The sequence below is a fragment of the Aquila chrysaetos genome, unplaced genomic scaffold (assembly GCF_900496995.4).
Source record: "Aquila chrysaetos chrysaetos unplaced genomic scaffold, bAquChr1.4, whole genome shotgun sequence".
Lineage (NCBI taxonomy): Eukaryota > Metazoa > Chordata > Aves > Accipitriformes > Accipitridae > Aquila > Aquila chrysaetos.
The window spans coordinates 45,790-67,732 of record NW_024470385.1 but is presented as its reverse complement, the minus strand read 5'-3'; the positions used below and the strand labels follow the sequence as shown (position 1 = coordinate 67,732).

Here is a 21,943-nt window from a genome sequence, read left to right as displayed (position 1 = left end):
CCTGTTGTCTCTGGGAGCACCTGGCTATTTGTTCCACGGTTTTCTTGGACTTTGAAGTTGAGCTAAGTGGCATCTAATTCTTCACTTCCTTTTTTTTTCTCCTATCAAAGACAGGCACTGCGTCACTCCTTTTTCCTGTTTTCTGAAACCTCATCCATCCTCTACCAGTTCTCAATATTACCCTTACTTACCTTCAGTCCAGCCAATCTGATGACATTTTCCCTTATCTAGCATGAGCATACACCTCTGCCACCCATGTTAGTCATGGTGTTAATTATGTGATCCCAGCCACCCTCCTCAGTGCAGGCTGAGGGGAAGAAGTCATTGAGCACTTGAGTCCTGTCACCTTCTGCTGTCCCTCCCAGTCTCAGTGGGACAGTGGGCCACATGGGCTGCTCAGCATCCTCCTACTGACACCCGCCTTTTTGAAGGTTTTCTTGCATTCCTTCATCCTTCTTGCTAGTAACAATTTGTCTCACACTTTGGCTTCTCTGATTTTTTGTTATTTTTTTTCTGTTCCTCCTAATTTTTTCATCTAGTTTCTACTTTTATGCCCTTCCTTCTGAAGTTTCAGGTCATTATCTGAACTATGAGCCCCCCTTCCCCCAGTGCTGGGATGCTTTCCATTGTGCCCTATTGCTTCATTAAAGCCCTCCCAGGTTTTCTGAATGCATTTTGTGGGACCTGATCTCCAGCTCCCTGAATTCCTTAAATTTTCTCTGAAAGGGACATTGAAGTTGCTCTCCACTTTGACACTCTCGAGCGCTTCCTCTCTTTTATCTAGAGCAAGGTCTGTGAGACCCTCCCCTCGAGTTTCCTGCACTCCCTGGCCCAAAGCCCTCAGTAGCCCAAGCCCGTGCAGGCAGCCATGCCCTGGTGCAGGCAGCCCCAGAGGATGCCTGGTTGTGGGGGGACGCGCAGCAGGGTCCTTCAGGGAGGGGGCCAGGACACTCCTGACCCTGTGGCAAGCTGGTTTTCATTTCCTCTCATTTCACAGGTGACCTGCCTTCTGGAGGTCAGAGCCAGGCCATATCTAGGGTATGCCCAGCAACACCTTCCTCTTCTGGGTTTGCTCTTTCTTGACAAGCTACACCCCCTAATTAACAGGCCAGTCCTCAGGGTGTGTTATGCGTCAGGTCATCATTTTAGATGCCTACACAGACCTTCCACTGCAGCCGTTTGTTCCCTGCGGCACTTGCGTAACTGCGACGGTACGTGGGGCAAGGACCATGCTGTCCCGGGGGTGATGGCCCTGGACACCCACCTCCCAGGGCACCTTGTGGGCTCTGGTCACAGGTTGTGGCTCACAGCACCCGCCCCGAGCTTGACCTCGCTCAGCAGCTGCTGTCAGAGATGTGAAAGCTGCAGGGTGGGAAGGCCCCCACACCTGGGGAAGGGGTGGCAGGGATAAGGCCAAGGCTCCATCTCCTCCCCAGCCTCAGGACAGCGCGGGACACGTCCTCCGACGCGTCTGGAAGCCGAGGCCTCTCCCGTGGGACGCAGACGGCACGGCAGAGCGGAGCCAGCCACGGCAGGGGCCAGCTCCTTCACCGAGAGGCTGCAGCTTTCCCACCTCTGCCGGGGCACGGTCGGCCGCCGGCCGTCCTCCCACAGCCCCCGGACCGGCAGGACGCAGCCCCGCGGAGATGGCTCTGGGGTGGGGACGATCCCGCTCCCCGCCTCGTCCCGAGCATAGGCCTTGCCTCCGCGCACCCCGGCGCCGTGCCCAGCTGGGCGGAGGGGGCTTCTGGCAGGGCCGGCACGGCACCGGGCGCCGCGCCGTCAGCTGGGGGGGGGACGCGGCTGCGGGGGGACGTGGGCCAGAGCCGCGAGGAACGGCCCAGAGACCCCGCAGGTCCTTCCCGAGACCCCGGGGGGGAAGCCGCATCCCAGGCACCCGGCACCGCCGCACCGGGCAGCGGCACCCGTGCACGCGCGGTACCGGCGTGCGGTGCCAAGCGCGCGCGGGCACCCACGCGCACGGGCGTGCCGCACGCGCGCACACGCGCGCAGAGCCTGCCCCCCCTCCCTCCCTCCGCCCTCGCCACGTGCGGCCCCGCCCCGGCCCCGCCCCCGGCGGCGCGGGTCGCAGCGGGCGGAAGCGCGCGGGGCGTCGCGGCGCGGGATGGACCCGCCGGCCAAGGAGGGGTCGCTCCTCGTGCAGCACAGCCACAAGTTCGGCACCAAGGTGGGCGGCCGGCGCGCGCCCGTCGGCGGGGCGGGCGGGGGACGGGGGACGGGACCGGGACCGCGACCGGGGCCGGGACCGCGACCGCGACCGGGGCCGGGCTCTGGCTCTATTCCTCCCGCCCGGGGGCCGGGCGGGCTCCCTACGGCCGCCCGGGCCGGGCCCGCCGTCCCCGCTGCTCGCGGCTGGGCGCGCTGCCGGGCCGAGGGCGCCGCCCGGCGATTGGGGAAGTGGGGCCGGGGCTTCGCCGGACCCGGCCCGGCGGCGGCCGGGGGGTGCCGCGCCCGCCCCTCCGTCTGCGCCGTCTGGGCGCGGGGGTGCCGGCGGGCGCGGCCCGGGGCAGGTCTCCGTCGCTCGGCGGCGGGGCGGGACGCGGCGGCCGGGCAGGGGGGCCGCCCCCGGTGAGCTGCCGGCCCGGCCGCCGCGCCCCGCGGACCATCCCGGGCGCCCTCGGCGGAGCCTTCCTTGCGCCGCCCCGCCGCCGCCGCCCGGCCCGGTCCCGGCGTGACCCCGCTGCCTTGCAGAGGTGGAAGCGGAGCTGGTTCGTGCTGTACCCGGCCAGCCAGCACGGCGTCGCTCGCCTGGAGTTCTTCGACTGCAAGGAGCCGGCGGCACCGCCCGAGCGGCTGGGCACCAAGCGCCTGGACAAGACGGTGGTGCGGCTGGCTGACTGCACCAGCGTGGCCCCCGTGGCCGAGAGCGGCCCCCGGGCCGGCACGTCCGTCTTCCGCCTGGAGACCAGTGACAGGAGCTACCTCTTCGCGGCCGACAAGCAGCAGAGCGAGGAGTGGGTGGCGAAGCTGTGCGAGATCGCCTTCCCGGTGAGCCCCGGGGCGAGCAGAGGGGCATCCCCGGCACCTCGCCGGGCCCGGCCACCACGGCTGCCCCCGGGGAGGAGGGCAGCTGCAGGCAGCCTGCGCGGGGTGGAGGGGCCGGGTATCAGAGCATGTGTGGTGGGGCTGGGGGTGCGACCCCTTCCTACACAGCAGGAGGGCCCGGTGGCGCGGGGAGGGAGACCCTAAGGCACACGTGAGTGGTCCCAGGCGGTTGGTCAGAGTGCCTGCACCTGGGACTCTGGTCCCCTCTCAATAGCTCCCACTGTGCCAGCAGCCGGGTGGGTTGCAGGACCCCTCAGCATACTGTCAGTAATTCTTGGTTGCAGCTCCAAATTTCAAGTCAGGCTCTTCTCCGCTGGCGTGGAGCCTGTCCTCACCCCCTCCAGAGGCCTGGCGGGGGCCGGTTGATGTCTGAGGAGCGTTTCCTCTTGGCCCAACCACCGCTGCCTTTCCTGCCGCAGCGGTGGCGGAAGCGGAGCCCTGAGCGCGTTGCAGTGCCTGGCTCCAGGACCCACCTGGCTCCTGGGTGGCAGCGCTAGCAGCTGCAGGGCCAGTGCACCCCCTTGCCCAGCCTTCGGGCTTGCTCCTGCCTGCTGTTGGGAGCACCCCATCGGTGCTGGGCCTGCGGCACAGCCCTCTAGCCCGCCCCCCCCCAGGTCCTCTGCCTGCGGCCCCGTAGCAGCTCTGTAGCCTTCCCTGGAGCTGATGGTCAGCCAGCATGACGGCTCCCTGCGAAGGCGGTTTGGACAGCGTATGGCCCATGAGTACGGTCATCCACACTGCTCCACCCCGTGGGTCCCCTGCTCTCCCTCCTAGGACATGTTTGCACAGCCCTGGGTTGTGCTCTAGCTGACTCCAGGCTTTGAGTGCTGGGCAGGGCTGCCTCACAGGACAGCTGGCTGCACAGCTGGCGATCCCAGATCTTCCGACAAGGACCCAGGTGTCTGCCGAGTGTGATTTACCTTAAGCCTTTTTTTGTCCCTGCCTGTGTCTCCCTGCAGTTGGCTGTCAAGCCAAATGTGTCTGTGTAGCAAGTGCCCTGCTGACCAGGCAAAGAGGCACTGGCGTGGTGCTGGAGATTACTCCACCTTCATGCCCGTGTCTGTTTGGTGCAGACAGTGTTGCAGCTTTTGTTCTGGAAGTGGCCTGTGGGGCCGAGCTAGGGACACAGCACATGCCCTTGGAGTGGTGCGGGGTAGTGGCAAGGCAGGAGAACATCTGCTCAGAGCAGGGCTGTGCTCATACCTTCTTTCACGCGGTAGCTGTCAGTTGCGTGCTTGAGGTCCTGAAGCAAGCTGATGGTTTAGGAAGCGGTGAGCAAAAGGCTGCAAGGATAGCATGTGTTCTAGAAAGGCTTGGCTGGGAGCAAGAGGCACAGGAGCTGCACGTGGCCTTTCTGCAAAAAGCTGAAGATCCTCAGTTGTGATTTCTGGCCATCCGCATGGAGGTCGTGCTTTTGTGTCATGTTGTTTGTTGCTGACCAGAGGGTAAGCAGGGTCCAGTAGCTTAGGAGCTGGGGCCAGAGATCGTTTGGAGTTCAGAACAGAATTTCTTTTTCTTTTGAAGATGAGGGAAACTGCAGTCAGAGCCCTAAGGTGCTCTGGCAGATTGCCTGGCCGTTGACTTCTTGATCCCAGGCTGGAACCCTGCTGCATTAGATGCTTTAGCTGAGCAGGAGCTGCTGCTATCAGCTCTAAGGACACTAGGCTTTAGCAGTCCCCATTCTATTTAGGAGCCAAACAAGAGGGCCTGATGGCCCTTTTCGGGTCTTGCCTCTTGTTAAGAAGCTCATATGGTTGGGTTTTAAACTGAAAGTGTGACAGCTTGCCTGCTGCAAGATGTACACTCTGCTGCAACCCCATCCCATGTGACCCTGAGAAACAGCTTCCAGCTCCCGTCCAAATACAGACCCTCATGCAACGGTGCAAACTCTGCTGAAGCAGCTCTTGCAGGGCATCTGTGAGCCTTTGATTTGCGTGGGGCTTCCCTGGAGGAGCATCTTTGCTCTTTGGTGGTTGCACTAAGGATGCATCCCCCACACAGGCCCTTAGGGGACCCTACTGCTGGGACACAGTCGCTGACAGAGTGTCTGCGTTGCACTTTCAGTTCTGCATGCACTAAAATAGAAGTGCTTGCTTCCCTTCTGTGGGCTGTGCACTGATACTGGCACCACCTTCCTGCCTGTGCAGAAGCAGGACACAGGCCCTTGCGTTAGTGGGTCGTCTCGTCAGCTCCCTCCCTCACTCGTACCGCTGGGAGAGCATGCCTGGGCCCGTGCGATGCTTTGGGCGCAAATGTTGCCTGCGCTGGAGCACAGCGGTGGGGAAGCAGAGCTGTTATCTGCCTCTGCACCAGTGCACCTGCATGGGCACGCCATAGCAGTAGACGAGCAGCAGGGGAGTGGGCACATGGGACCCCCAGGTGCTGCCCTGCAGGAGGCTGTGTCTCAGTGCTGGCTTGTGCTGCACTGGAGGGCAGGGTCTGGAGGGTAGGGCTGCCAGGAGTAACTGCTTTCTTCTGCACCCTGTCCAATGCACAGCCCAGCTGGGACCCAGGGTCATGCCAGGAGCTCCAGGGAAGCCCCTCCTGCGCTGCCTGGCTCTGTTCATCTGTGTTCATGTCGGCTCGGGGTGGGGGCCCTGGGCTCTGTCGCCGGCTCTGGGCAGGGAAGGGCTTGGTATGGCTGCAGGACGGCCAAGCTGTGTGGGGCTGGGGTGGGCCCCTTGGGGAGGGCAGTGGGGCCCAGGTGATGTGGGGATGGGGGCAGTGGTTGCAAGGTGCTGATGTGGGAGGAGGGGGCTGGGGCTGATCTGCTCTCCCTTGTCAGGGAAACGGCCCCAGTGATGCTGGTGTGGCAGCACGGCGTGGCAGAGAGGGCAGCGGGCAGGCGCCGACCCTGGAGATGGCCGTGAACTCCATCTACTACTCGAGAGATGAAGGTGGGACCTGCCGCTGCCCTGACTTCGGGCCACCTTCTGCGGGGCCTGTCCTGCTGCTGCCCCATCACCGGGGCTCTGGTGGGCAGGGCGAGGTCTCGCCTGGAGCTGGGGACGTGGCTTCCTCCGCCCTCTCCTGAGCATCCCTGTCCCCACAGTGAATGCCTTCTGGGTGACGGTGCAACGGACCGAGGCCGCGGAGCGATGCGAGCTGCACGGTGCCTACGTGCTCAAGGCTGAGCGTGACAGCCTCGTCCTGAAGGACCCACGGACAAATGAGATCCTCTATGTCTGGCCCTACCGGCTGCTCCGGAGATACGGCCGGGACAAGGTGGGGGACGGGGGGGTCCCTGCGTGCCACGTGCTGAGGCCTGTTCCTCCGCAGGCTTTCCCTGGCCAAAGGGTAAGGAGCTGATGTGCCTGACCAGCCTGTGGAAGCTGTGCAGCGGGCCCTGCCAAATGCCCGAACTGCTAGAGCCCTCCGCAACCACAGGCGGGTCGCCAGGGGCATCTGTGATCCTGTCTGTCCTCAGCTCCCACCTGTGTCACCGCACGGAGTGTGGGCTAGCAGGACACCCATCCCCACCGAAGGCATGGCTGTTCAGAGCCCCTCTCTGTGTGGTCCTTGCCCCACTCCCTCTGGGGCCATTGCCCTGTCGGCCCCTCTGCCGGACATCCCTTCAGCTGGCTTGCTCCTGTTCTCCATCCCAGCGCTACCCAGCCCATGCTGTGGGCAGACATGTCCTGTGCTGCGCACAAGCTCTCCCTAGCCTCTGGGGACCTTAGCTCCCTGCAGTCCTGGCTCTGCCCTGGATTCAGTTCATCCCTCCCGAAGGATGATGGCCAGAGCAGGAGGGGCTGTTTGAGACGCCAGTTACTCTAGATGTGTTCACCTTACGAGGCGTACTGCTCTTAGCCTGGCTGACTTGCATAGGTCTGTCCCCTCCCCAGTGTCCTCCAGCAGTGGTTCCCTGACCTGTCTTGCCACTACCCTGAGTGGAAGAGGTATCTGCTGGGCTGGATGGGGAGGAAGTGGTCTCCCCAGGGCTGTTTATAGAAGTGACGGTGTCAGCTGCAGTCTGCTGATGGCGCTTTCTGTGGCACTTTACCAAAACAGAAGTGGAAACTGAGCTGCTCTTGGGGAGGCATCTGGTTTGTCCACAAGGTCTCTGCCAGGGGCACGACAAGAGCCACGTGGTGTGAGGAGCAGGCAGCTGCACCCGCAGGTCCCCGAGCAGTGATAGGTTGGCTGAGCTTGTGTTTGGCAGCGTTGACCCACAAAAGGAAGTCTGGCCCCAGAGGCTTTTGCAGCAACCCTAGAGATGGCTGCTGCATGTGAGAGAGCACCAGTGAGGCAGAAAATCTCACCTGGATTCAGGGACTGAGGTTCAGGAAGGGTGTGGGCATCTGCTAGTGGGAACCTGCGCATGAGTGTGTTCAGGCCTGAGGAACACAGCCTTGGTGCGAGACTTCTCTTTAAAGTGCTTTATACCATTAACAGAGTAATGCTGATAAGGCAAAGGCTTTGCTTACTATTGGTAGCCAAGCTGCTGCTTCTGGCTTTTTTCCTGTGGAAAGCCACGTTCCTCCGTCTTGTATCTCTCGCCCCTGGATTGCTTCCCTTCTGCCTGACTAATGCTGACTTACCCAAGATGCCCATAATAATTTCCCCTGCTGAACTGTCACTCATCTTCTCGCCCTATTCTGTTCTCAGTGCTAACCACATGTTATTTCCTAGACTATCTGGTGCCAGTTGCTGGCCATGCTGGAATTGCTCAGGTAAGGCAGCAGGTCTCCAGCAGGACCTGCAGGTGTCCAGCAGGACCTGCAGCTCTGGCTCTGAGGGATCTCGCAGTGATGTCCCCTCAAGCGTGCATCCTGCTCCAATTTCAGGGCCTGTTCTGGGCTGCTGGGCAGCGCAGCACAGCATGCCCCTGGGGTGGTGCTCGCGGAGCTGTGGCCCTTGCTGGGGGGAGTGGAAGGAGCAGGATGTTGAGCGAAGCCTCTTGCAGGCTGTGCGGTATCAGCGCCGCAGCCACGCACCCTTCAGCAGGAAGCACAGCCTGCACGATGCGCTGGGTTGGCAGGTGCTGGGCAGGATGTGACCCTTCCACTTCCCCTGCAGGTGATGTTCTCCTTTGAAGCTGGCAGGCGCTGTGACTCCGGCCCAGGGAACTTCACCTTTGAGACCAAGCAGGGCAACGAGATTTTCCGCCTGGTGGAAGCCTCTATCAGGGAGCAGAAAGCGCAGGTGGAGGAGAACCGGCAAAGCTGTGGCTCGCTGGATTCGGATAGCCCCAGCGTGGTGCTGATCCGCCAGGCCCTGGCCGACTCCCTGAGCCTGGAGCTGCCTGCAGAGGGGGATGACACCCTGGCACCCAAAGCGGTGCTGACGCCCAGGCCCAGTGTAGCGGCAGAGGAGAGAGATGCCACGTCTCTGCTGAAGACCCGGACTCTGCCAGAGCTCCCTGTGCCACAGGCCAAGCCCGTGGTCCCAGGCACACCCCCGCTGCCGAAGGTGCCCTGTGCCGTGCTGCCGGCTGAGGACCCGTCCAGCGTGTACTCGGAGCCCCTGGACTCAGTGAAGGGCTTCCGGCCCTGGCTGGACCCTCTGTACTCGGACCCCATAGACAGCAAGCCTGCGAGCGGGGCCAAGGCGCCCGGCGGTGCCTCGGATGAGACGAAGCCCCGACTGCCGGCGCCGCTGTACTTGTGCACGTACGAACAGGTCCGGGCTGACGGACGCAGCCAGGCCCCCGCGGTGCCGGGGCGGAGGGAGCACATCTATGATGAGCCCGAGGGTCGTGCTCCCCGCTCGCTGCCCCCCCCCCCCTTACATCTACGATGAAGCGCGGCCCACGGGCGAGGCCTGGCGCACCCAGGGCCACGATGGCAGGGGCGGCTACGAGTATCCCTACAACCCCAGCACTGATGACTACTCGGTACCTGCCTTCCAGGCCAAGGCCAAGGGCCCCAAGCCGGTGCCTGCCCCCAAGCCCCAGGCGGCCTTTATCCCTAAAGGCGCCGAGAGGAGCGGGGATCCTGGCAGGCGGCGGGGGAACGCTGCTCCTGAGAAGGCGGTCGTCAAACCCAGCCTCAACAGCAGCAACAACAACAACGTGGAGGTGCTGTACAGCCAGGTGGTGAAGCCCCAGCACGTGCAGAAGAAGGAGCAGTCTGTGGATGAGTGCAGCTTGTCGCCTGTCTACGAGGACTTAGGAGAGATATAGCGTGGTGCTGCTGCTCTGTACCTGCCCGGGAGGGACTGGGGGGCCCAGGCCTGTTCGTGAGCAGTGCCAGCTGCTGTCCCCCACGGGTCCTGGGGGTGGCTCGGGGACAGGGCTCGTTCTGGCTCAGGCAGAGCCCCACTTGCTCGCCAGTGCTGAGGGGCTGCGTTTTCCCGGAGGCCCTTTCCACAGCAAGAGCAAGAGACCTGTGGCTGGTGCAGGTGCCAGCGTGCTTTTCTGGCTCTGGAGCTGGCTCCACTGCCACCTCCTGATCTGCAGGAGGGCTGGCTGTGTTGCCGTGTGCCTGCTGCTCTGGCTCTGCTCTGTCTTCCTCTCTGACCAGGCTGCAGGGCTTCGATGCCCGTTGCAGTGCATGGGAGACTGCTTGCTATCAGTCTCCAAAAGTATTTTTATACAAAGTTATTTTAATATTAAAATCTGTATGTCTCAGAATGAAACATTTGCCTGTGGCATGTCTGGCCTGTCAGGCGTACAGCTGGGGAGATGCTGGCGCAGTGCTGCGGAGCAGGGTGGCCTGGTTGAGCAGCATTCACGTGGTGGCACGTTCGTGTCTTGTGCCAGAGCTACTGAGCTAAGAGGAAACCACAAAGAAAAGTGTGTGCGAGGTTCAGCTGTGGCTAGGATGCCCTGATGCCAGGGGATGAAGGGTTATGAGAATTAGGCTCACAGATACCTTTATGTCCTGATTGGGGCACAAAATGTTGTGATAACCTGAGTGTAAGGCTGGGCAGGGCCATGCTCCAGCTCTGCTGCAGCTCAGTGACTGTTGATTAGTCACAGGATCTCTCCTTCCCCAGCCTGATCCCGCTGCTGATTTCCCCTTGCTCCCAGCTGCTCTTGAAAGGCCTGGGATGGCTCAGTCTGGATCCCACTGACTTTAATGGCAAAAACTCTGATCCCTGCTGTGTGGTCTGAGGCCAGGGGTTTGGCTGTGATTGCTGTGTGGCCAGCCTTGGGCAGAAATCTATGCAGGAGCAAAACAGGTTGTCCTTTTGGTGCTGGTAATGGTTTTGAGAGATTTTATGTCCCTCCTGTGTGGGGCTAGACCAGGCACCCTGGCACTGGCTGTTCCTGTGTCTGGATGGGGCTCCTCATGACTTCTGCAGGTTTACCAGCCTGCTGATACAGACAGCAGCAAAACAGCCAGGTGACAAGCAGCACTATGATGTACCTGTGCAGAGGACTAAGCCTGACTTCTGCAGTCCCAGCTCAGACCTAGGGAGCCACAAACCATTGGGGAAGCCTGGAGGATCGGGTTCAGGTCCCCAGACTGGTGACAAGGTGGTGAGTTTTGACTGGGCATTTGTCTGATGCCCAAGTTGCAGGGGGAGAGCCTCAGTCTTGTAACAGTACAGCACAGCTGTAGCCATGACCAATTTGTAGCTGTTCCCCTGTGCTGGGTCCTCTTCCCCACTGGGGTTTTGCTGTGGGAGAAGGGAAAAAGCCTAAGGGGCTTTGGGAATCTGAGGGAGGCTGAGGCGGTTCCTGCCTGGGATGAGAGGCACGAGCAGCAGGCATCTGCTTCTCATGGTTGGCTGCTGGGTGGTCCCGTGCTTGTGTTCCTCTCCATGGCAGGCCCATGTATGCATCCCAAGAGCAGTTCTGCCCACCTGCTCCAGAGGAGAGCTCTGGGCATTGCTTAGCAGGGGGCCCAGGCCACCTGCCCGTAATCCTTGCTTGTGACTCCAGTGTGAGGCTCTAAGTCTTAAATGACTAAGACTTAAAAAAAGAGCAGCCTCCCAGGAGCAGAGCCCCCAGGCTCTCCCTTCTGTACAGCCATGGGTGCGTGTGCATCTCCATCACTGCGGTCACTGTATCTCAGTGCACTGTGTCCGCTCTGTCCTGCGGAGCTGAGTGTGGCGGACACGCAAAGTAGCTGACCCAGCTTTCACTAAAGAGGGTGACGGTGAGGAAGGAAAATGCTCCAGCATCTGTACCAGACCAGTGGTCCCTGCATAGCCCTGCACTCCTCTTGGCTGAGAGGAAAGGATATTTATTTTTCTTGCTTCAGCAATGACATCATCTCTCGTAACAGCTGACTTGGGACTAAGACATAAGTGCACAAGACAGGAGGAACGCTCCTACGTGTGGCCTGCTTTATTTATACACCCTGCCACATGACAGAGATGTGCGTGCAGCAGGGAAGGCTCTTAGTCTCTACTGATCAGGACAGACGGTCCATTCTGTTCTGGCTCAGTGTGGAGCCAGACTGTCGTCTTGCTCAGACTGCTGCTCTGTGCTTCACCTTACCTCCTTTCTGGCAGCAGTTCAGGGTGTAATAGATGCTTTGGGAAAGCATAAGAAATAAGGTAAATGCAGAGCAAGCCTTTGACTCGTCACAGCCTTCCTGTTGCCAAAGCAAAAGTCTGCAATGAACCCTGACTTCAGGACCAGGAGATGATCTTTCTGCCTAGATTAGGATTTCTTCTGTCTGCCTTTGTAGAATCCTAGAATGGTTTGGGTTGGAAGGGACCTTAAAGATCATCTAGTTCCACCCCCCCTGCCACGGGCAGGGATGCCTTCCACTAGACCAGGTTGCTCAAAGCCCCATCCAACCTGGCCTTGAACACTTCCAGGGATGGGGCATCCACAGTCTCTCCCGGCAACCTGCTCCAGTGCCTCACCATGCTCACAGTGAAGAATTTCTTCCTTACATCTAATCTAAATCTACCCTCTTTCAGTTTAAAGCCATTACCCCTTGTCCTACCACTACTTGCCCTTGTAAAAAGTCCCTCTCCAGCTTTCCTGTAGGCCCCCTTTAGGTACTGGCAGGCTGCTGTAAGGTCTCCCCAGAGCCTTCTCTTCTCCAGGCTGAAAAAACCCAACTCTCTCAGCCTGTTGTCATAGGAGAGGTGCTCCAGCCCCCTGATCATCTTCATGGCCCTCCTTCTTTCCCTTTCCTTTGCCTCACTTCCACTGTCTCCTTACAACTAATTTCCATGTGTTGAACAGTAAAGCACCTGGGTGCAGCTCAAACACAGCCATGGCACATCACAGTGGTCATGGCTGAATTCAGTCTGTGTACTTGGAAAATGGCATCCTAGCAGCCGGTCCTGAACAAGGCTTTGCTGAGGTGCTTGGGGATGGGTGGCTTATGCTTGGCTGCTCACTCTGCCCATTTATCACAGTGCAGAAATGGTCCTGGACGAGCATCTATCTATGCTTCTGCCCAGTCCAGGTGCTGTGGGCCAGACTGGGTAGTGCATGGGAAGTCCTTTGGATATCAGGCTTCCTCATGGGAGGACAGCCTGGGTGCCTCCTGTTCTCTGCTAAAAGCATGTGCCCCAGATTAGCTGAGAAATGTCAGAGTACCAGTCTAGAAGCCACAGCTGGGATGCAACAGATGTAGAAGCCTTGGTCTCTGTAGGCCAGGTGGCAGTTTTTACCAGGAGAAAATTACCTGGGAGCTGCTCAAAGCCCAATGAACCTCTTCCCCTTGGGGCTACCTTTTTCTGTTTCCTGTTCTGAAAGATATGTCCTTTTATAACTGCTACCTCCTCCCTGTTAGGGCCTAGCGTGGTACAGGCATGAGACAACTGTTCTGCCAGGATATCTGTTTTCATGCTGTCATTAGGGAAAGCACCCAAGTTTACTCTGGCTGGCAAGAGTTGGTCAGAGCAATAGCACAGTTGTTGCCCTGCTTCACACTGTGGTGATCAGGTGGAGGGCTTTTCAACAGGGACCCCCAAACAGCCCCAATTTTGTGATCTGCTTCCTCTTATGCCCCCTTTTCCCTCTTCCCAAGTTTCCCCTTTAGCAGCTTCCTTGTATCAGCAATAAATCACAAGCCCCTGTTTGTTTACCCCTTCCCATTGTCAAAGTGTTTTGTTGACTTTGTACCCCAGTTTGGTATTTATGATATGGTTGCCAAAGTAATTTCCACCTGCATCATCAGTTCAGTCAAGCTAATCCCCTGTCATCCCATTTGTGTGTGCCTTACTGCCCTTTGCTACTGCTCCTTCCCCAGTTCCTCATGCTGTGAGCTTGTTAGAGACAAGCAGGGGTTAGCCACCAGCTTGCACACCCTAACAAACCTGTATCCCTGTGCCTGCAGGGGTGTCTGCCCTGTCCTCAAGGTACCTGCCCTTGACATCTTGCCCCAAACAGCTGCCTGAGATGCAGCCTTCTGCCAGGCATGGAGTGCTGCCAGGGCATGGGAAGGGTAGGTCCATGCCCTGTGTGGCTAGCAGAGCCTTTTACTGAGCTGGGATCCCGGGGAAAAGAGATGGCTCTGATGGCTCTGCTCTCCTGCTGTAGCAGTGCCCTGAGGAGCACGGAGTTCACATCGTGCCCTTGGTCAACTGCAGCTGTTTCTCAGGAAGTACAGGTCAGTGCTGGGATTGCTGCATACAGTGCACATTATAAACTACAGGCAGTAAGTGGACATTATGGTGGATAACTTTATTTTGAAACAGCTTGTCAGAACAAAGTAAGTAGAACACAAATCCCTGCTGGTGCTTGGCATCCAGGAAGCCCAATAAGACCACCCTACCTTGGCTCAGTCAAGCTGCCCTCAGCTCCTGCACTGTCAGGGGCTGCTGTCCTATGTCTGCACTGAAAAACAAGCTAGTATCTGTGCAAGCACTGGGCAGAAGCTCTCTGGAAAGTTCCAAGCCACCTCCCCCCATCTTCTGAACCCTGCCAAAAAGTACTTGCCGTGTTGGCTTGCAGAACATCCCCATAGGCACAGGCGGGCCATAAGGAGGAGAGCATCCAAGCAGCAGTTGGCTGGGAGAATGGTGCTGTGCTGCAGCTTCTCCAGCTACAGTGAGCTGTCACTGTGTAGGAGTTGGGCAGTGGGACCAGTTACGGAAGCAAGCAAATCAGCATCATCCTGGGTAGTGCTGCTCTCAGGAGGGCAGCATTCTGGGCTTTAATATTAAATTCAAAAGCCCTGTTTTATGTCTATTCAAACATCCTGCTGAACCTGCTCCTGCAGGATGAGGTCAGCCTCATGTTACTGCCTACTTTATCTAGCTGTCTGAATTCCTCACCGCCCTGCTTGCAGCTTTTCTGCACCCACTGACAGCAATCCGTGGTTTGTGGCCTGTACTAGCCTAGTCTCAGAAACCAAAATGTGAGGCGTGATGGTGATTTGTGCTGACAAGAATGGGAAATATGGGGTGTTGTAGGGGATAGCTGAATCTCTGGACAGAAGGCCCCAGAGTAGCAGGCTTCCTGCAGACTGACTTGGTGACTAACAAACCCATAAAACAACGAGGAACAAACAATGGGAAGTGCCCGTCTGACCAAGGCCAAGCTTAGTGTCTTGCCTGACCACTTCCAGCCCAGTGTGTGAGGCTTGGCAGCCAAGCAAGAAGCCAAGCCATGACTGCACGTGAGCAGGCTCAAGCAGTGTCCTGGGGTTCACTGCAGGAACTCGTCATACTCTTTGGGGAGCAGGGAGCGCTCACAGGAATCTTTCCTCACTGCTGCTGGTCTGAACACTTGGACCGGAGAAGGAGCCATCAGAAGGGGTGCCACTGTGGCTTTGGCTCTGCTCTGTTGCTGCAATACAGGGACAAAATATGAATGCATCTTGTGGAAGGAGGCACCGGCTTGTCCAACAGCACACTGTCCAACTGTGTCTGCATGGGCCAGCTGTTCAGTATCCCTCTCCTCGACTGCATGAGCTTATGCTATGCCTATCCCTCTGCTCTGCCAGCTGCAAGTGAATGTTGCCCCTGCCATACGCTGCCTTCCCTGTACTGCTAGGGTATCAGGGAGCTGCCCTCAGCCCTTCTGCGGGAAGCAGACCAGAAGGGCAGAACAGAGACTATCTAGGCTAGTCAAAGGCAAGAGACACACCTGCTTGGGTTGATGCCGCTCTGGTCGCTGGTCCCTGGGCTGGGCCTGCTGCCTGTGCAGAGGTTTGTACAACATACTCTTCAGATACTTGTACAGGTTGCTTTTTAGGTGCAAGGGGTTATAAGCAACTTCCACTTCCAAGCTGTTCAGGGCACTCTGCTCAGAGAGAAGAAAGAACCTAGTGGCTATGACATGTGACAGGTAGAGGCTGTGGGGTTTGATTGGGGTTTTTTGTGGTTTTTAGTGTCGAGGGCTTTTTTTGCAGAGATGAGTGTTACAGACCCTCCATGGTACCTTGCAGTGATGGGAGAAGGGATCTCTGGTTGTGCTGCTACCCACAAGGACCACTCTTAGCAGTGTATAGAGCAAGAGGCATCTGCAGCCAGGTCTAAAATTGATTTAAGCATTCCCTTGCAGGATGCACTCCTATCCTCCCCCATGCCCAGAATCAGCCAACAAGCTGGAGCACCCTTTCTGGGCCCCATCACCCTCAACTCTCTGCTTCATAAGGCCCCTTCCCCCTCCCCCCAACAGACATGCAACATTGCTCCAAAGGACAGCCATTTGCTGTCCAAGAAAGCTGTAGGATATATTGGCTGCTGGGAAGAAGTTTTGGAGTGCTCCATCATATTCCAGCTGTCACTAGACATCTTCACAGCTGTTTCCTCCTCTGTTCATCTGCTAAGACCTATAGTGAGGGCTCTGCCCTTCCTGGCATCACCTGAAGCAGAGGCAGACAACCGAGAAGAACATAAGGATGCACAACAGGAAATCAGAAGCCTGTATCTATTGGAAGAAACAGAGACACTTTATGTAGTGATTTATCTTACACCTAAAGCACTTCTCTCTGCAGTCTGAGGAGATCCATGTTCCCCAGCAATGAGGGAGATGATAGATTTATCTTCAGCAGCAGCTGCATGTTCTGTGCATAAAGACTGATCATTAGCCTGATCCTTGCTTGTACAACTGGGATCCTTTCCACAGATTTGTGCAGGGCTGTCAATGACTTACCTCTATAGGGCCATGCACTCTCTCAGGATGTTCAGCAAGGAGGGCTGGGAAGGTTGACGGCAGCAAGAGCTCTCTGATGGCGACTGCTTTGACAAGTAGAGTGGCGGAGTCAGAAGGGACAATGATGTAGTAGGAATGCATCATGATGTTCCAGTTTGGACTAGTGTTCTGTGGCTCACGTTTGGCCAAAAGCATCCACTTCCTTTTCTAAATGGCAAAAGCCAAAACCGATGTGAACAATGGGCAATAGCCACTTCCCTCAGCACTTTTCAGTGTAGGGGCTGCAGAGTTCAGGAGCAGAGACATTCATACACATTAGAATAAGAACACTATTCTGCATTATGGTTGAGGATAGTATGTTGTTTGTTTAGGGTTTTTTTAATTGAATGTAAGACAATTCTTAAGAAAAACATTCAATTTTGCTTTACAACTTGCCAGTAATGGAAAGTCCTTCACATCCCAAGCCTTGGTTAATTATTTTCACAGTTAAAGATGCACATCTAATTCCAACCCTGACTTTTGGACTTCATACCTCCAAACACTGGATTTCTGATAAGCTAGAGAATCTTCTCTAAGGTTTGATGTGCTGTAGTGTCTTTCCAGTGGATGCATTGCCTGGAAGGATTTACAAGACCAACTCTGGCCCATGAGATGAAGCTGCAGCTTTTGAAACATGTTTTCTGGTGCAGGGTAGACAGATCTTACCAGATGTGCACTAACTATCCCTTTCTATGGCAATGCCTCCCCATGATACTGCAATTTTCACACACTCACCAGAAGACTATGACATAGAGCATGGAAGCTGTGCTGGTTTATCTCCAGTTCATCCCAGTCTAGCTGCCAGCAGCTTGTGGGCTTGATGATGAAGGGCAGGCCATACACTACAGACTCGCAGACCCCTTCAGACTTCAGAGCCCTGTAAATACACAGCTCATGTTAGTGAAGCACAGCCAACATGAAACCAGCAAGAAGACTCTACCAGGAGATGACTAGCTCAAGTGGCTATGGCAGTTATCAGCTGCAATACTGCTACAAGCATTTAATGTCTGTATTGCTGTGGCCTGTTACTATGAAACTTTGCAGAAAAGCGCAATTGCAGTGAAGAGACTTTCTTGCTCATTTCCAGATTCCCTTGTATCTGCGTTGACAAGAGCATGCCAAGAAGCAAATCCAATCTTCATGCATTTTGTATACAAAACAGATTGTTAATCTGGCCTCTTGGGCAATAACTCACCCAGGCAATTACATGTCTTCCTAAGTGATTTTTACTGGATCATTATCCTTCACTTAAACTGACATGTGCTCTACTCCTGCACAGAGCCAACATCCCACCACAAACACCACTACAGACTTTACAGTGGTTGACATTGCCTGTCCATAGCACACTTCTGCTTCACGACAGGGCATTATTAAGTAGCTTCAGTGCTTTGGCTGTGGGCCATCTATGCACAGTTACTGAGCGCTCTTCAGCTACTGACAGGATGAGAATCATTTTAAGAACAACTGTACAGTTCAGACATTACACAACATTTTTCCTATAAATAAACCTCAGAAAAGACACTAGAGAGCATCACTCTTCTTGTTATGCTCGGTGCTTACCAGCCACAGACTGCTGATGGGAAAGCGAAGAACATGAAGTCACACAGCACTGTGAGGCTTTGCTTGCTTTTTTACTACTAGTTAACTAGTTAGCTCAGGCTCTGACATCCAATTAATTGCTGTGGCCTCATTAGGTAGTGAGAGAACAGCAGAATTACATATGGAGCAATGGCTGCAATCTACAGAACTTCACACTGGAGGGAAAAAACTGTTGCATGAATAACATCTATGGTGTTACAGTCATAAAGTGCTAGTGTCATGGTAACACCATTTTTGACTCTGCACTCCTGTCTGCATGTGTGGGATGTACTGTTCCATGACACTAAGAGTTACGGGGGTTGAGGGTATCTTACATCAGAATTTTGCTCACTAGCACTTTGAGTCTTCCAGCTCAAGTCCGCCACCATCACCAGTATGGTGATGCTACTAGGACTTAGTTGAAATTGCACAGAAAGAGTGAAGGCTGCTATTATGCCAGCCTTCCAGTTACCAAGCGCAAAGCACATAACAACACTTACTTTACAACCTGGAGTTTATACAGCACTGTAGCTGGCCAGGCTGCCATCTGGCAGGGTGAATTCAAATCTGCTGCTCTCATGGTGCCATCAACCGTCCCAGAAAGTAGAGCTGGGTCGAGCAATCTCTCCTGCAAATCGCACTTCAGGCACACTAGGAGAAGGAGATTGGTTTAGATTGCTGGAAACGGCAATGTTTAGCACATGACATGCTCAAAGCACTCACAAACACTAAGTTAATGTTTTCTAGCAACAACAACTATTAAGGGAAGAATAATGCTGAAGCCTGTGACACAGGGCAACAATCTATGCCCATTTTACACACAAGGGGAAATACCACATGCTCGGCATGTTCATGAAACAATGATTGGTTGGTAACTGGGCAGGCAAGTTCCAGTTTTGGCAATGAGTGGCCAGCTGTAGTGGGAGCAGAAGCTTGTTTCCCAATGCCACACTGGGTTCAGGGCCACAGATTTCCTGCCAGCTTTTCAGTCTGTGTTTGTGGAGAAACCCAGCACACTGATGACACTAACACTGGTATAATATGATTATATAGCTGCATACAATTTCTCTGGCCTTCTACAGATTTCTTGAGTGCAGGAAGGTGAAAAAAACTGACTGCAGTGTAACTTGGTTTGTCTTGCTAGCTATAATAAGACAATGCATCAAGTATGAAATTCAATGTTAGGATGAAAGAAAATCCGCCTTTAACAAAGTATCATAATTGCCTGTGCTGGTATGGAGACTGTTATGGTAGCTACTACAGAAATAAAAAGTCACACCAGGCTTTCTGATCTGCTTGCTGTGGGGCATATCTGTAAAAGCCACCAGCAACTCTCTATGAGCTTTGCTTCCAGTCTGGAACTGGCCTGTGGATCACCCAAAGAAAACAAGTGTGCTTCTGCTGTGATGGCAATGGGAAGCTGCACATGAGTACCATATTGGAGTGGCATATAGTACCATATTGGAGAGGCATGGAAAGGGGATTGCTGTAACTGCATGAGCAGATTCCCATGGCAGTGCAATGGTGACAATACAGTTAACAACTTATGGGAAACACCTATGTCTGCTGTAGCTGTTGGCGTTTTCAGTGCCCACCCCAAGGATCAATTAGGGGTTTGGACTTAGACTAGTAAAGGAAAAAAAAAATTACAGATTCCTTATAAATTTTCCCATGCATTATTATAACTGTTGGCAGCTCCAGCTAGAACATTAGCTATTTTAGGGCTAAATCAATAGATATAAATACAGGCCAAGTCCCTTTGTAAGACAGCCTTTATTTAAGTGCAGCTCTGGCACAGACTTTTAGTATCAAACACAAGGAACACAATTTTTAGGGCTATACAACTGAGCCAGAAGGTCCTTGGCTCTCAGCAAGTAAGGGCCCTTTTACCTTGACTAAGTGGCTATAAATACACATATTCTTCAGGGCACATTTTTGCTGTGGAATGGAAATGAATTACAGCATCAACAGCCATAGGACATGGCAGCAACCTAGAAGTATCCTAAGCAGATGGCCCCTCTCAGCCTGAGACAACAGAAACTCCAGACAGCTTTCAAAGTTACCCAGAGATGTTACTTGGGTCTCTAAATGTGAGGGAATACGCTCATAGGACAGGCCTGGGTAATCTTTAAGGCTGTGGGATTTAGGAGCTCCCTGCAGAGGGGGGAGATAAAATGAAATACTTAGGGTGGTCTTGGTTGCAGTGGCGTGACTGAAGCCTCCTGATGGAAGGAGGAGATGGAGGTGTTCTCTCTCTGTGCCATAGACATGTAGCCATGTTTTAAACAACATCTCCAAGCTGATGACATTGTCCTCTATGGTTTGCACATCAATGTCCATTCCCAGGATTGCAATGTCTGCAGGAAAAAATGGTGAAAAAGCACAAATATTTTCAACCACAGAAAAGAACATTGTTTTGCATTTTCCACTACACTATAGCTCCTTAATCCCTCAAGTGCTTTCACATAAGACATATAAACAAGTGACATGTCTCACTGAAAGCTTGAGCCAAGTGTCACAGCTGCCACCTCCCTAATGGCTAAACCTCCAGCTTGTTGTCTGTGGCTTCCCCAGTGCAAGTGTCTGTCTTGAATACAACATTCAGCATCTTATTCAACACTATAGGTATTTTTTTCTTGCATAAATAGAAACTTCCAGCCTTGACCAGCCATTTAACAAGCCCAGTTCAACAAGGCTGTTTCTGTGTTATCTGACATTTGCCAAAGACAACTGCTTCATAGAGACAGGGAACAACTGCACAAATGTGCCCCAAACCCTGTTTTTTCCTCACGTTCATTAATTAGAATTTGTCTTATGTCCGTAAATTTCACTTCCAAAATTCCTTAGAGTGTTGCGGCAGGAGGAGGGAGAAAAGCTAAGTATTTAATTCCAATAGCTATATCTCAATATAGGTTTGTTGCTCACAAAAATGGTCTGCAGATGTACAGGATTTCTTTAAAGACAAAAAGAGATGATAGACCCTATAGCAACAGAGTTGCAAGTTAAGTGAAAACACGCTCAGTTTTTCTTTTCTCAGGGTAGTGTAAGCCCAGACCAGTTTCCTGATATCGAACAGTTTTGATGAAGGAATGGAATGGAAGGGAGGGATTTAGGACTGTCTCTTTCAGTAACAATGGCTTATACAGTACATGAAATTACAACTTTAGTTGTTCCTGGAAGTTTTGGCAATTTCTTTCTTTCCAGTATGCCCTGAATACCAAGTCATAATTGTTAACCATGTCTTAGAGCTTCCAAACATCCTTTTATCTAAAAAAAAAAAAAAAAAAAAAAAAAAATCAAACATGCATTTATTCCAGTTATCTCATAAACATAGAAGGTCACAGAAGATCTAAACATAGACATGATTTATAAACATAGTTCCCAGCTCCTTAATTCTTAATTTAACTGTTTTCCTGTGGTATGGCTTTTATATATAGGTATATATGTCCAATAATCTCAGTTTTGTCATCAAAGGCTTAAAACAACTGTGTTACAAGCATCAGAGAGCATGGGATTGGTTTTCCCTATCACACCATGATAGTAGTTCTCAAGCAATATAACATCTGTTGCTATATTTGCTGAAACAATTTTGTTAGCTGTTGCCAGTTTCTTCAGTGAAGCAGATTGCCTAGTAAATGTTTTCAGTTCATGTAGCAAGCTGTTACGATACTTACTCCATTTTGAAAGCAAGATTTTGTGATGCTTTTCAAAATGTCATTTAAGAGAAGTATGTTGTGCTATTAAAATGTAGTAAAGGCAAAGGTTTATTTCCTATTCAATCACTCCATGTTTCAGCATCAGCCATTCTTGGAAATCCCACATCCTGCATGGGATTTCCAGTAAGTTTATTCTTTTTTTTCCACCTTTTCCTAATGTATTTAGTCTGTGTTATTTTGAAGGTCACTAAATTAATAGTTTGGTTTAAATACACATATGATGTTCACCACTACCTAACTCATACTGTAAACATTTTTGCAAACTGGGCTTAAAATTTCACTTTTGTGTCACCTTAAATAGTGTAACCACGCATAATGAAAGAGATTATTGGCTTGTTTTTGAGGTTTGGAGAGGATAAAACTCAGCACTACTGTTGCATGCAAAAGAACTGCCTGACTGCACTAATGTTATTCTTGAGTATTTACCTGTTACTTCCTTTCAAGGAGTCTGCCAGTAAGAAAACTTGGGTCCTTGGGTGAAAAAAAAATAATCTAGTAGTAATCAAGAGCTACAGCTCTTCATTGTTAGTCAGTCCACATTTCTATTGCTTCCAAACTTGGCATTCATGCTAATGGGTGGCTG

The 21,943-nt window shown here is 53.8% G+C and overlaps 2 protein-coding genes across 6 annotated transcripts in view; one reads left to right on the top strand and one right to left on the bottom strand.

The window, feature by feature from the left end:
* The first annotated feature begins 2,061 nt into the window (after window positions 1–2,061).
* On the top strand, window positions 2,062–9,645 carry DOK1 (docking protein 1). The gene is given in 6 exon segments (XM_030006449.1): window positions 2,062–2,188; window positions 2,713–3,009; window positions 5,852–5,963; window positions 6,119–6,291; window positions 8,086–8,781; window positions 8,783–9,645. Coding segments are annotated over 6 exon segments (1,749 nt in total). The 5' UTR covers window positions 2,062–2,125; the 3' UTR covers window positions 9,191–9,645.
* Window positions 9,646–14,293: 4,648 nt separating this feature from the next.
* The window catches only part of LOC115338029 (meiosis 1 associated protein), a 31,865-nt gene continuing 24,215 nt past the window's right edge, over window positions 14,294–21,943 (bottom strand). For 2 of the 5 annotated variants that reach the window (XM_030006432.2, XM_030006433.2), the window contains 6 exons: window positions 19,828–20,001; window positions 18,145–18,295; window positions 16,802–16,943; window positions 16,028–16,234; window positions 15,017–15,172; window positions 14,294–14,716 (listed from right to left, as the gene is read on the bottom strand). In XM_030006432.2, coding sequence (XP_029862292.1) covers window positions 14,576–14,716; window positions 15,017–15,172; window positions 16,028–16,234; window positions 16,802–16,943; window positions 18,145–18,295; window positions 19,828–20,001 — 971 coding nt within the window. In that variant the 3' untranslated portion in view covers window positions 14,294–14,575. Of the gene's footprint in view, window positions 14,717–15,016; window positions 15,939–16,027; window positions 16,235–16,801; window positions 16,944–18,144; window positions 18,296–19,827; window positions 20,002–21,943 lie in introns of those variants that run through there. The other 3 variants (XM_030006436.2, XM_030006434.2, XM_030006437.2) reach the window with 3 other exon arrangements.